This window comes from Rhipicephalus sanguineus, chromosome 5, assembly GCF_013339695.2.
Source record: "Rhipicephalus sanguineus isolate Rsan-2018 chromosome 5, BIME_Rsan_1.4, whole genome shotgun sequence".
Lineage (NCBI taxonomy): Eukaryota > Metazoa > Arthropoda > Arachnida > Ixodida > Ixodidae > Rhipicephalus > Rhipicephalus sanguineus.
Window position 1 is genome coordinate 86,315,861 of NC_051180.1, and position 12,090 is coordinate 86,327,950.

A 12,090-nucleotide genomic window follows, 5' to 3' on the forward strand; every position below is an offset into this window, starting at 1 on the left:
AGAGAGATAGGAAGAACAATGAAGTGAGAACCGAGAGAACCTATATAGAGAGAAAGGAGAAAGCAATAGAGAGAGAAAGAGAGAAATAGAAATAAACAGAGACAAAAATAGAGAAAAAATAGAGACAAAGAGAGAAAGAAGTAGAAGAAGACAGAAAGAGAAAAATAAAGATGAACAAGGCAGACCGCCCAGCTCTGCACTTCCTTCATGCTTGGCACCACTAGTGCAAAGCTGCTTTAATTTTATTTATTTATTTATTTTTTGCACGACTTTGCGTAAGGGTTAACGCTTTCCTATCGACACGATAGAAAAACGTGGAAATAACTTGAATATTTTTACAAACACAACGTTCTTTAAAAATATTACATTTATCTGCCTACTCTTACAAAAAAAAAGATTAATAACAAAAGTACGTTGGCATATCTCGTTACGTTGCGTTGCAGTGAAATGAAAGAGATCAGACAATATTTTGCAATAATCAGTCCCTCTAGCTTTTTAAAGTACTCTGCTACCAGGGGCGTAGCCGGAAATTTTTTTCGGCGAATGGGGGCGGTGCGACCTCTTTTACGAACGTTTATGCGTTTGTTTGTACATGTGCGCGCATACAACAACGCTACGCAAAGACACGATGAGAAAGAGTGGAGAGGACGGAAAGACCGAAATCGAGCACGCGTACGTCTGCCTACTTTATCAGTATTTCGTGCCGCACGAGCTGTTTACATCCGACGCGCAAAATCCCTGTTAAGAGTCTTGCTCTGTGTTGTGTAAGTGAGAAGGATTGCTCTTGGCAAGGGCCATCATAAACGATAGAAAGGAATTCGTTGGAACGGCTGCTTGTGGAAAAAAGAATCTAAAAATCAAGACGCTGATCGAGACCATAGTCTTGACTTGACGCCACATACAGTGCTTAGTGCTCTGCGTACCTCGTTACATAGACCAGATAAAGTATACCCCGTAACAATTAACATGAACACGCATTCAATGATCTCCATAGTGAAGGAAATGATGAATCCATAAACTTCTTTTGTTGATACTATTGCCTCGAATTGTCCTAAAATTTCGCTCGTATATACGAGGGTCGTTGAAGTCAATCCGGGACTTTCAAAAAAAAAAACAAATAGAAGAACAAATTTCAAAGCGTGGAAAGTGAATTTTTTTTTTGTACATAACCTCCAGCTATAGTTATACATTTATCCCAGCGTTGAACTAACGCCCGGAATGCTTCAGCATGGAAATATTTATTATTACAACGGAACCATTGTAGGACACCATTCTTCACTTCATCATCAGTGATGAAATGTTTTTCTCCAGGGAATTCCTTCAGGGGCCCAAACAGGAGGAAATCACTTGGTGCTAAGTCGGGACTATAGGCCAAGTCTATAGCCAAGTCTATGGATTGTTTAAAATGTGCGTTGAGAGGTATGCGGTCGTGCATTGTCTTGCAAGAAGACCACGCCCTTTGTGATCAAACCTGGACGTTTCTTCCATAAACTCTTGCGCACATCACGCAGTAATAGATACGGCCATCTTTGAAGCGTTTACAACATTCAGATATCTTACTGCAACTTAGTATCCCATCACCGTACTGAGCCTGAAGTTTTCCGTAAATTTCAGCAGGTCTTATGCCCTCATTGACTAAAGACTTCATGACACTCTGTTCCACGTAGATATTCTAGTTCACTGTAACGTAGACGTTCACACTGTTGTCCTCCATCTTGAATACCAGTCTATCCAGAAGCGCTAAGAAGCGCGGGAAATGAGCGCCGTCTACCAGTCACATGACACAGATGCCAGTTTCTACTGCATACAAAAACTTCAGCTTAGGCGTCCATTTCAACCAGGAAAGAAAAAGTCCCTGATTAACTTGAACGACCCTCGTATATGCGTGATTGGAAGGTCGTTAGTTTAAACATAGGCAACGGTGCTGGCTTGCTCTATCCGGTAAAAATATGCAACTCTCACAGAGCACGAAATCAGTACAATACAAACGCGAAATAACTCTCAATAAGACCAGATGTTGTATCTGTTCCAGAAGGAGGGAATCATGCATCCTGGATAGATCATTTATTTCTGTGTCCGCCGCAGTGGTGTAGCGGTTACGGTGCTCGGCTGCTGACCCGAAAGTAGCGGGTTCGATCCCGGCCGAGGCGGTCGCATTTTGATGGAAGCTGAATGCGATGCCAGTGCACGTTAAAAAACACCAAACGGTGAAGATTTCCTGAGCCGTCCACTACGGCGTGCCTCATAATCATATCGTGACTTTGGCGCGTAAAACACCAGATAATATTTCATTAATTTATTTCTGTCTGGTTCGTACGTGTTTATATCGCCATATATACTGACACTATTACATCGATTGAAGCCCATAAATTATTTTGTTTGAAAATACTAGGCTAGCGAGATCTCTATTGGGATTGAATATGGTAAATCCGTTATGTGGAAGACCGCAAGGTAGATGAAGGTTTATGGAAGACAATATCGCCGTGCACCTTTCTGTCGGCTGAAACTACAATGGAAAACCACACGAGTTTTTGAGAAAGCGGTCCAGCTGAATAATTCATCCTCGTCCTTTTTTTTTCTTTTTTTTTTTGTAACTTCGTGTTACAAGCGGTTGGGTTAACATGCTCTCTTTCATGTCGGGGATAACTTCTCTTAGCCTTCGTTCCAACCAAACTATTGAGCAACGAGGGTGATTTGTTGCTTTTGTAGTTTACTTTTTATTGCACTGTCGCGGCCGCAGCGACCCAAATGGCTTAGATAACGCGGGGCAGGAATTGTTCATCGCATATCTCTTTTTGTGTCAGGAATAAATCATGCATCGATGTTCGAGGAAATTTACGTGATGAGTAGAATTATATGTTATCAACACTTCCTGGTCTGCACGTGGGCCCATTGCTAAAAAGCAAAGAGAACATTCAATAATTAATTCACGCACACCACTAATGGACTCGGGTTTTATTCATGGACGCTCAATTGCCAGTCAAGAATTCAAGAGGGATGGATGGATGCAAAAACTTTATTAAGGTCATTCGGAACGCGCTCTAGTACGCAGCGGGCCGCTCCCACGTCGGAAAAAAAGAGATTTATTTATTTTTATTTATTTAAATACTCTCAATGCCATTTGCGGCGTTACAGAGAGGTGTGGTTACAAGTTAGAGATGGCAGTCTTGAATGATGCATGATCAGGGTTGCTGGCGATGGAGGCAGGAAGGTGGTTCCATTCGGATGAAGTCTTCGGCACGTAGGAGTGGAAGTATATGTTGGTAAGGCAGAATGGCACATGGACTTTGAAGTTATGGTCGATGCGAGATGAAAGGTAAGACGGTGGCGAGATATGTGCCTTTTATTTCAGGATTCATGAAAAAAATTTTGTGGAAGAGACATAGGCGGGCCTGTTTCCTCCTATTAGAAAGGGTAGGAAGGTCTAGAGAATTTTTAATTGATGAGATGCTAGCAGTACGGGAGTAATTAGCGACAATGAAGCGAGCTGAGAGATTAAAGTAAATCCGGCAGATCCCACGCTGTGGGAGTCGAATGCGAAGCAGTAACTTCATACATTGTTTGGCTTTGAGATAAAGCAATGCTCCATGTCAAGACATGTCATTCACTGTATCGCATATGTTTGTCGTGCATGCACGTGCATTCTGACCTGTCATATTCGTCATGGTCATGGCATGCCAATTTTATACCGATTAATGAAACGGATGCGGAGAGCACTAGGATCATGTCATGTAAATCAACGTGCAGGATAAGCATGACAGGATGTTCACGTTACATGTCATTTATGTTCGTGATACGCTTAAAGGGGTCATGAAACGAAAATGAAACTTCCCGGTTGCAATTTTCCCTGATTTAATACGGATTAGACATACCAATTCCAAAATATTTCGGCACAATATCCATTCTGTAATTAATGACACCCATTTGAAATCACAGTTCTTTGGAGATCGCTAGCGACCATGCGCGACCGTCGGCCGCTAAAAGCACTAAAATGTGACGTCAGTGATACGTCATGTTAAGAGAAGTTACAAAGAGAGCGTTCGCTTTATTTTGCTCTGAAGTAATATAATTATAGGATACTAAAAAAAGAAAAAGCAGCAGAGCTATTTTGGCGCTCTGAATTCTAAGCTGTACAATCACAGTGAGTGATCTGCTCGGTTCCGCTTTCAAGCACATCCGGGCTCTTTCACGTGTGTATCTATGCCTTCCCGTCGGTTTGCTGGGCTCGGTCGGTGCAGTCAGTGCAGCGTCGCAAGTTGTGTTCTACTGTGTGTTCTCGGTGGCTTAGTCCTCGCTATGCCAACTGTGTGTGTCAGACAGTGCCGCACAACTTATGAAAGTGCAAACAACGTTCGCTTTCACAAGCTGCCCAGCGAGCCACAGCGCAGAGCAGTGTGGCTTCGAGCTATCAACCGCGATGGCCCCGATGGTCTGGGCTCACAGAGTGGTTTCGTGTGTTCCGACCACTTTCTGCCAGAAGACTACCAAACCAACCTCAATGTCCTTCGGAGTCTCGGTTTGGACACAAAAAACGCTCGCCTCAAGCGTGACGCCGTACCGACGCAGAACCTCTTGCTCGACGCACCACCGACAAAGCTCAGGAGGTGTGAGGTCACGGTCGGGGCTTCCGCTAGCGCAGGTTTTTCCACGTTGTCTCGATACAGGTGCCTCCACGGCGCAGGCTTCTTCACCGTCGTCGCCGCTGCCGCTGTCTTGCTCTGACGATGGCCGGTCTCGCACCCGCATGGGTGCGTCGGCGCACGGCTCAAAGCCTAACAGCCGACACCGCTCTAGCAGACGACGCTGTAGTTCGGGAAGGTCAGCCATCGCCCGCTGTATGGTGTTGCCGGCACCACAATATAAACAGTATGATGCTACGAACCACGGTCAACTAAAACTCAAAAACATCGCTGCGTCGCCATGTTTTGTCAACGACAGAGACTTTTCATTGGCTGTCTTAAAATGACGTCAGCTACACAGTTGACTGGAACGTGAGCGGGGAAACCGAAATTGCGCTTTTTTAGTAATTCAGCGAACCCAGACATCAAACGAGTCGATGTATAGTACTAAATGGACGGCCAGGATTCTGAATACACACGTAGTTGAAAATTTTTGGAGGACGTTTCACGACCCCTTTAAGTCATGCCGTCGGTACGGATTAAATTTTTCGGGGGGGGGGGGGGGCGGCTTCAACCATACTTTCGTGCGCGAGTTGTATGTGTGCGTGCGTATATACGCAAGCGAAATCGAAAAATTTGGGGGGGGGGGGGTTGAACCCCCCCCCCCCCCACACACACACACACACCCAGTGGCTGCCACTGAGGGTGGGGGGGAGCCACTGACGAAACGGCGACGAGAGTAACGAGAGCACAAACTACGGCCCCGTACACGAACTCATTGGCGGCTAGATGCTGGGGATAGTGGCGCAACGCAAACACCCATTTTGCGGCGGCAAACATCGCTCGCGATGCGCTCAGTTTTTCCCTAGCGGCACGATAACGCGGCAGTTCAGGTCAGCGCTCCGCCCTGTTTCGCAACTATATATTGAATTACCCTACCCATGCCCATGCGGCAGCGTGCGTTCGCTGCCGGTGAGCGGCTTGTACCCGTTGCAGTGGTAGATGTAAAAGCATGCTGTAAGCTGTTTCTTAGGCGTTGTAGGTGTGTCGCTCCAGCTGGAAATGCCCCATCGTCCCACGTACTGCCATGATAGTCTTCTATGCGTATTGAACTCCTATTGAGAGCCAGACCGCCATACTTAAACGGTCGATTTGGCGTGCTTCCGATGGCATCGAAGACAAACATTGTGCGCGGCAAGCATGGGCCGCTTGTTGGGGCCATCGATCAAGGAACAAGCAGCACTAGATTTCTGGTGAGTTTCGCTCTTGCTTCGTAAGTTCCGAACTACAGAAATGCGCGGACGAATTCACGGGAACCGCTACACGACCTTCACGTGTGCAACCGAAACAACTCGTGTAGCATCCTCGCACAGCTGTTGTTGCTTCCTCTCCATTCATTTACTCGTTGTTGTGATGCATAAATTAGCGCTCAGGGTAGTTGGCTCTACTTGTCTACTCGCTGACCCTGACATGATGAGGAAAAATTGAGAAAAATACGCCACCGTTTTCCTTGTATCGCCGGGCAGTATCTTGAGGAAACCTGAACGTTTTATGCAAATAATGATTTTTTTAACCCTTCACGGCTGTCGGCATTTTTACATGTGAGAAAAAGCAGGCGCCGAGGCCTTGAATAAACATGTACGTATCCACAAAAGCCATTGACCAAGAAACCGTCCTTACTATTGTGTTTTCTGTGCTTTAGGTTTTCGCGAGCAAGACATCCGAATTGATTGCCTTCCATCAAACGGAAATACAGCAGGTTTTTCCAAGCGATGGGTGTGTTGAATTCCCCACTTAATTCTTTCTCGTACGAATGAGTGGTTATCCTGTGCTGAAACTCTTTTCAATCCTCTTTAATCACTACCTAGATGGGTGGAAGAGGACCCGTATGAAATCGTCGCGTCTGTCCATGAGTGTATAGAAAAAACTGTCGATAAACTGAAGGCGCTCGAGATTGACCATCGTGATATCATAGGTAAGCCATTTCGCTCGTTCTATTGAATGCCATTTCTTCTTACAGTGCCTGCTGAGGCAGTTCCTTGATCAGTACGATCTACAGAGTAATCTTGATAACTGGCTTTTACAACGTGTTACAACACAGCGCAAAAATTCCTTGCAAGTGATTCAATGTGATTCAACTAGTGTTCCAAGTTTCTTGCCATGCTCACGACATTCCTGTACTGTAATTTCATTTACATTCCGAATGATACAACTTTTTCAGTCTATCCAAAATCAAGTCAATGCAGCAGCACTGCGTACACTTTTTCATGGCTGCTGTTATAGGATAGAAGGTCTTGAAAAGAACTAGCTGTTAATATTATTACGGTTATTATTATGTTATGCGATGTAACTCGACTTGCTGCAAAACGTGTTAGTTTTCTGAGAAATTACGATAAAGTCATTTGTAGCTTCATGCTAAAGTTACCGTATTTATTTGAATCTAAGCCGTTGTTTTTTTTTATTTCGAAAAAACATGTGCGAAAGTGGGGGGGTCGGCTTAGGTTCGAGTACAATGATTAAGTTTTTTTTTGTTTTCTGGCCTCGCAAATTTCGGGGGTCAGCTTAGAATCGGGGCCGGCCTAGATTCGAGTAAATACGGTAAGCTAGGTGATAATCTTTCCCTTTCAAGAAATTTATTTGTTCAGCACCGATGCGAGCTTTCAACATTAATTTGTTCTTTAATGTCAGTAACTTGTGTGTGTGTGCACATAACTTCTCCGACATACCTATACGTGTCGGTTGTATGAGGCTTGGTGTATTTCCCTAAAGGAATAAACCACCAACACGTGCAGCCTCTTGCTCAAACCTAGTGCAACTTTCGTAGTGATAAGATGTGGCAGATAGCCAACTTGAGGTGAAGATCGTGGAGACGGAAACACTCCACATCACGGCTGTACTTATCAGCAGGCTTCCACATTTGGCAAGAATATATGCGTGATGCAAGCTCTGGCACAAAATATGAGTCTTTCCAGGAATATATTTTTGAGTTCAGTAATGTAGTATGTCGGTAACAATGGCCCAGGGCTTCATATGAGCTTCTGCTTAGAGCATGAGTGCCATGTTATTTCCTGCTTGGCGCAGTGACATTCAATGATTTCAAACAGTGACACATCAGTGTCACTGCTCACAGAGAACACTGAGGTGCTTGTATTTGAACTCCTTTCTCTTAACACACTTTGCACATATAAAAATTATGCACAGGTTTGATCGTATGCATTTTCTCATGTGTGACACATGTTTTGATTCTCATTTTTTTAAGCGTTATCTGATTTTAAGGGATTGTCCTGTGTGCGTGAAATTTTCTCACAGTGCCCAAAAAGAGGTTTGTACTCATCTCTTGTTGGTAACATTTGCCATTAAGGCATTTGGACCGCTTTTTATTTTTGAGGGGAGGTGATAGAATTTTTATTTTGATGCTTTCTGCAAAAACTTATTCCACCTCCCTGAAATGCGATGGTCCTGTCATGAAGGGTTGTTAGTTTTTGAAAGTGAAGCCTTTGTGTGTGTGTGTGTGTGTGTGTGTAGCAAACGTACCAGTGTTCAGTGGTTATGTGTGTGTAACTTCAATTTTATCTTTAGCCCTTGGAGTTGCCAACCAAAGGGAGACAACAATTCTTTGGGACAAGAACACTGGAAAGCCTCTGTACAATGCGATCGGTGAGCACAGATGTGACCACTGTTGAGCTATGTCGCAATCTTACAATCTTGTAGCATTTATGCTTTGACCACCGACGATGCTTTTTGGCTTGTTCATGGTTAGAGTGAGGGTCCACCACATTATCAATGGGATCGTCCAGCTCTTATGTGTGGATGATAAGATTGATGTAGAAATTAATGGAATGCATTGCTACAACATAGCACTTCTGGTCACCCATGCAGTGAAGATTAATCATTCCTCAATCTGGCAGTTTTGTAGTCTGTTTTATTGTGGCTACAGATTCCTCATTCTTGTATACCTGTTTTATTTATTTTTACCTCAAAGGTTATATGGCATAAGCAAGGTGGAGTTGTTACAAGACAGCAAGAAGCAAAAGTAAAATTGCAGCAATAAAGCAGTATATGTCAGAAGTTTCCAAAGTAGGCAGTCTTTCATGTTTTTAGTTTTCAGGGAAAGAAAAATAGATTGTGTAAATTATAAGCCCGTGTAACATGGAGTCTCACGTAATTATATAATTCTTGCTACAGTCAGGCAAAAGAATTGGCTATGAATAGTTCTGATATCCTTGGGAAGGTGCTTCAAATCTAAGGATATATGTGGTAAGAAAGACGGGCAAAAAGGCTGTGTGCGACTCTGATAGTGATCAACTCAGTATGAGAAATAGGTGTAAGGCCTGTTATTTTCGCTGTGACAAAGGAAGGTGCCTATTTGGGAAGAGAAGTACTTTTGTACATTTGTTTATGCTGTTACTATTTAAAAACTACTATTTAAAAACTTCGAGGACACTTGAGCTTCGCCCTCAAGAGTAGAACGTGAGAGCATAATCGGGCCCCTTGCACAATGCCTTCTCAATTGCTAGCCTGGCTGCAGTTCTCAGTGGATTCCTCAACAGTGCCGCAAGAAAACGAGTGAGTGCGCGCATAACAATGTCTGTTTCAAACTGCCCTAAAATGCCTATTGCAAGTACAGTTGCGAAGTGCCCACTTCATCATTATTTATTTTATTTGCATCTTTCTCAATTTTTCGCTTAGCACAACGCTGATTTTTCACTCACAACCACCGATGCCGACCCCGGAATTTCTGCTAAACGAGCTCTTTAACGCTATCACGTTAAAATTCAATATTTTTGCGATAGATAAGCAGTGGTAATGTAGCTGGCGCATGTATATCTTGGTGACATTGCAGCCGTCTTTGTTTTGGTACTGGCTGTTGATGTTTTGGGAGGCTCAGTTTTTTTTTTTTTTTTAATTTCACGCTGTCTTTATGGTTAGCATTAATATATCTGGAAATTGCTATTGTTTTTCTGATTACAGTTTGGTTGGATAACAGAACAACGGGAACTGTTGAAAGCCTGCTGTCGAAAACCCCTGGCCACGATAAAAACTATCTGAAGGTAAGTAATGTGGCCTGTGATTTATTAATACAAGTATATCCAATATTGCTACTTTGTTCTGTTGAGTAAAACAGAAAATGTCACCTTAAATTGTACGTAGTGTGCATTGTGTGCATTTACAGTATTCTGAAGACTCGCTAGGAACTAATCTAAATTTTTCTAGTCTCACTGTGTCAGTCTGTAATTTTCAAGGGTTGTTGTAGAGCCGCCAATGTTCTCAGTGCTGTTATAGTGGTTTGTGCCGGGGCTGCCTTTTGGGACTTCTTCAAATTTCACTCTGCAATGGTTGAGAATGACAGCCGATGTTGACCCTGAAAACTGTGGAATACAAGGATTATCAGCGTTAGGTGGCAAAACTTGCCAATTATGAGAGCAGCATTGAAAACCAGTTCCTTGTACAAAGAATGAAAACTTGAGCTAGTTGGTATGTGTACATCTTGGGTTGATGCAGCGTACATGGGACGAGGATGAAGAATTAAGAAGCACAGAGGCCTGTCCTGAATTAAGGGGCTCTTCGCCTGTCCTAGGCTTTGTAATTCTTCATCCTCGTTTCCTGTGGGCTGCAGAAACAGTTCCCGGTACACTGATTCTCATTGTGTGTATTGCTCACTTAAGCTCCGTGCCAGAAACCCCTTCTCTCACATTGTACTCATATGGGTTGTGCTAGATTTGTTGGGGCCCCAAAAGCCAATACTCCTCTCTCATAACATTATGAAGATGGTGCAAGCAGAGCACACTGGTGTCCCAAACTTACGTGACAGCTTATGGCATTGACCAGTGGCAGTGTTTTCTTGTGGTTTAGTGAAGAGTGATGCATATTGATTTCAATATACCTGTGTCATTTCTCGGTAGTGTTGGCCTTCGTGGTCAGTATTAAAGGAGAGAGCGAAATGTGCCACTTGAATACAGCAATTGCTGACAAAACATTTTTTTATGTTTGAATTGCATCTGTGAGACGGGCAGCAGTTTTTTTTTTTTGTACTACGAAATGTCTGTACTGGCTGTATAATCTGCATCCTGGAAACTCCTTCAGCGGTCTGTCATCAGCCATTAACCGGGTGATACTACTGTGTTCTTTCAAGCTTTAATTTTTTACACTTAACCCTCTTGCGACCGAAAGAAAAGAAAAAAAGAAACGTGCCAAAATTGCCGAAAACATTTTTTCTCTCATTTTGTAAGCTTTTTTTCCTGAATAAAATGGTACCATTCTTTCGATTCAAGCATTCCTTTATTTCACTACTAATTGTGTAGAAAAAGATAACTCGAAGGTGGCTTCACCACATAGCAATACAGTGAAAAATGGCAATAAAATGAAAGCCAAGACACAAACGTCCTGACACGGACAAGTGTGGCCATCTAGCGTCAAGAAACACAACTATGACGAGTATAGCAGGGGCGTAGCCAAGGGGGGGGTTGGGGGGGTTCAAACCCCCCCGAAATTTTTCAGTTTTGCTTGCGTATATATACACGCACACATACAAATGCACACACGAACATACATAAAGTATGGTTGAACCCCCCCCCCCCCCCCCCGAAAAAAATTTCTGGCTACGCCCCTGGAGTACAGTATTCATTGGTTCTGTGTGGGTTCTGCTTTTGTTGATGAGTGCAGTCGCCATCGGTCATTTTGTTAGAAAATCTCATGACTACTATGCTCGTCAATCGCGAAAGGGTTAATCTTTATCCTTTGATGTAAGGAGAGTGTTGCCATCTTTACATTTGTGTCAGCTTAGAAATTTCCTGAAATGCATGCAGAGTGATTAGAACTACATTAACCCTTTCTGTGTGTATTTTGTAGTCTGTGATGTTGTTATGTGTTACATGCTTGTTTAAATCTGCTTTTTTTTTAGAGAAAATGTGGGCTGCCTTTGAGCACCTACTTCAGTGCGGTTAAGCTAAAGTGGCTCATGGACAATGTTCCTGAAATAAAAGAGGCAATGGATCAAGGGCGCTGCATGTTTGGCACAGTTGACTCATGGCTTATCTATGTAAGTTATTTCTCTTTGCCTGATTTATAAAGAGGATTAAGAAGTTTGTGGGGTTAACCTGGTTGCAGCAAGCGCACAACAGGGTTAATTGGAGAAACGTAGGAGAGGCCTATGCCCTGCAGTGCATGCAGTCCCTATGATTATGATGATGATGAAACACATTCGCATGATAACACACAAAAGCTATTGTTGAGTAGTTCTTGATTGCCTTATCTAATATTAAGATGTTGAGGATGCTTGTTCTGGGGTAAAACTTGCAGAATAAAAAGTGCTGGGGAGTCTCTGAAAACATTGAAATGAAACGTTTAGCAGAAAAACATCTACAGGGCCATAAGTCTATTAGCTGCAACGTAGGTAAGGGTGTGTATACTTTCATAGAATTTTCAGCTCTTCTTATACTAGACTGATTGGATCTTGCTTGTTTACTGGTTT

The 12,090-nt window shown here is 43.2% G+C and overlaps 1 protein-coding gene across 3 annotated transcripts in view; it reads left to right on the forward strand.

The window, feature by feature from the left end:
• The first annotated feature begins 5,561 nt into the window (after positions 1-5,561).
• LOC119393944 (glycerol kinase) overlaps positions 5,562-12,090 on the forward strand; it is a 56,418-nt gene continuing 49,889 nt past the window's right edge. For all 3 annotated transcript variants that reach the window (XM_037661139.2, XM_037661140.2, XM_037661141.2), the window contains exons 1-6: positions 5,562-5,872; positions 6,322-6,395; positions 6,488-6,594; positions 8,199-8,276; positions 9,591-9,670; positions 11,521-11,658. In XM_037661139.2, coding sequence (XP_037517067.1) covers positions 5,720-5,872; positions 6,322-6,395; positions 6,488-6,594; positions 8,199-8,276; positions 9,591-9,670; positions 11,521-11,658 — 630 coding nt within the window. In that variant the 5' untranslated portion in view covers positions 5,562-5,719. The remainder of the gene's footprint in view (positions 5,873-6,321; positions 6,396-6,487; positions 6,595-8,198; positions 8,277-9,590; positions 9,671-11,520; positions 11,659-12,090) is intronic.